Below are 741 nucleotides of genomic sequence, written 5' to 3' on the forward strand. Positions count from 1 at the left end.
TTGATGAAATATTTTAATACAAATTCAAGATACCACGCATTTCAGAAATAAATACTTCCATGTATGAAAATCACCTACTACCATTGGCAACTGCCCCACCCTTGGGTGGGTATCCCCAACCCCAGAATCCAAACCTCCAGGCCACACCTTTAGGAGTCTTGGCAGCAACCTGGCATTTGAGGCCATCGCAGAGTTTTCAGACTTTGGCCCCTCAGTGCCGGCCTAGTTGTGCCGTCCCAGGCCCCCGCCAAGGGTCAGCCGAGTCACCCCCTGCCCTGGTCTCTGAAAGCGTTGTCACATCCCTTCCCTAACTGAGCTCCCATGCCTCTCTGTCCTCACTGCAGATTGAAATGCTAGAACACAAATACGGGGGCCACCTGGTGTCCCGGCGCGCCGCTTGCACCATCCAAACCGCCTTCCGCCAGTACCAGCTCAGCAAGAACTTCGAGAAGATCCGCAACTCTCTCCTGGAGAGCCGCCTGCCGCGGCGCATCTCCCTGCGCAAGGCGCGCGCGCCCACGGCGGAGAGCTTGGCGGCCGAGAGGGCGCTCCTGGAGGGCTGCGGCCTCGCGGGGCTGCCACTGGTGCGCTCGCCCTCCCTGCCGCCCACCTTTGCGGGCACGCTCACCGAGCTGGAGGACTCTTTCACCGAGCAGGTGCAATCCCTGGCCAAGTCCATCGACGACGCCCTCAGTACCTGGAGCCTCAAGACCATGTGCTCCCTGCAGGAGAGCGGCGCTT

General features: G+C 60.1%; 1 protein-coding gene across 1 annotated transcript in view; it reads left to right on the forward strand.

Annotated features, from left to right (window-relative positions):
• Nucleotides 1-344: 344 nt before the first annotated feature.
• Nucleotides 345-741, forward strand: part of IQSEC3 (IQ motif and Sec7 domain 3) — a 31,631-nt gene continuing 31,234 nt past the window's right edge. The window contains exon 1 of the mRNA XM_010845211.1: nt 345-737. Within this exon, the coding sequence (XP_010843513.1) occupies nt 351-737 (387 nt within the window). The 5' untranslated portion in view covers nt 345-350. The remainder of the gene's footprint in view (nt 738-741) is intronic.

This window comes from Bison bison, unplaced genomic scaffold (genome assembly GCF_000754665.1).
Source record: "Bison bison bison isolate TAMUID 2011002044 unplaced genomic scaffold, Bison_UMD1.0 scf7180017864213, whole genome shotgun sequence".
In the NCBI taxonomy this organism is placed as follows: Eukaryota; Metazoa; Chordata; class Mammalia; order Artiodactyla; family Bovidae; genus Bison; species Bison bison.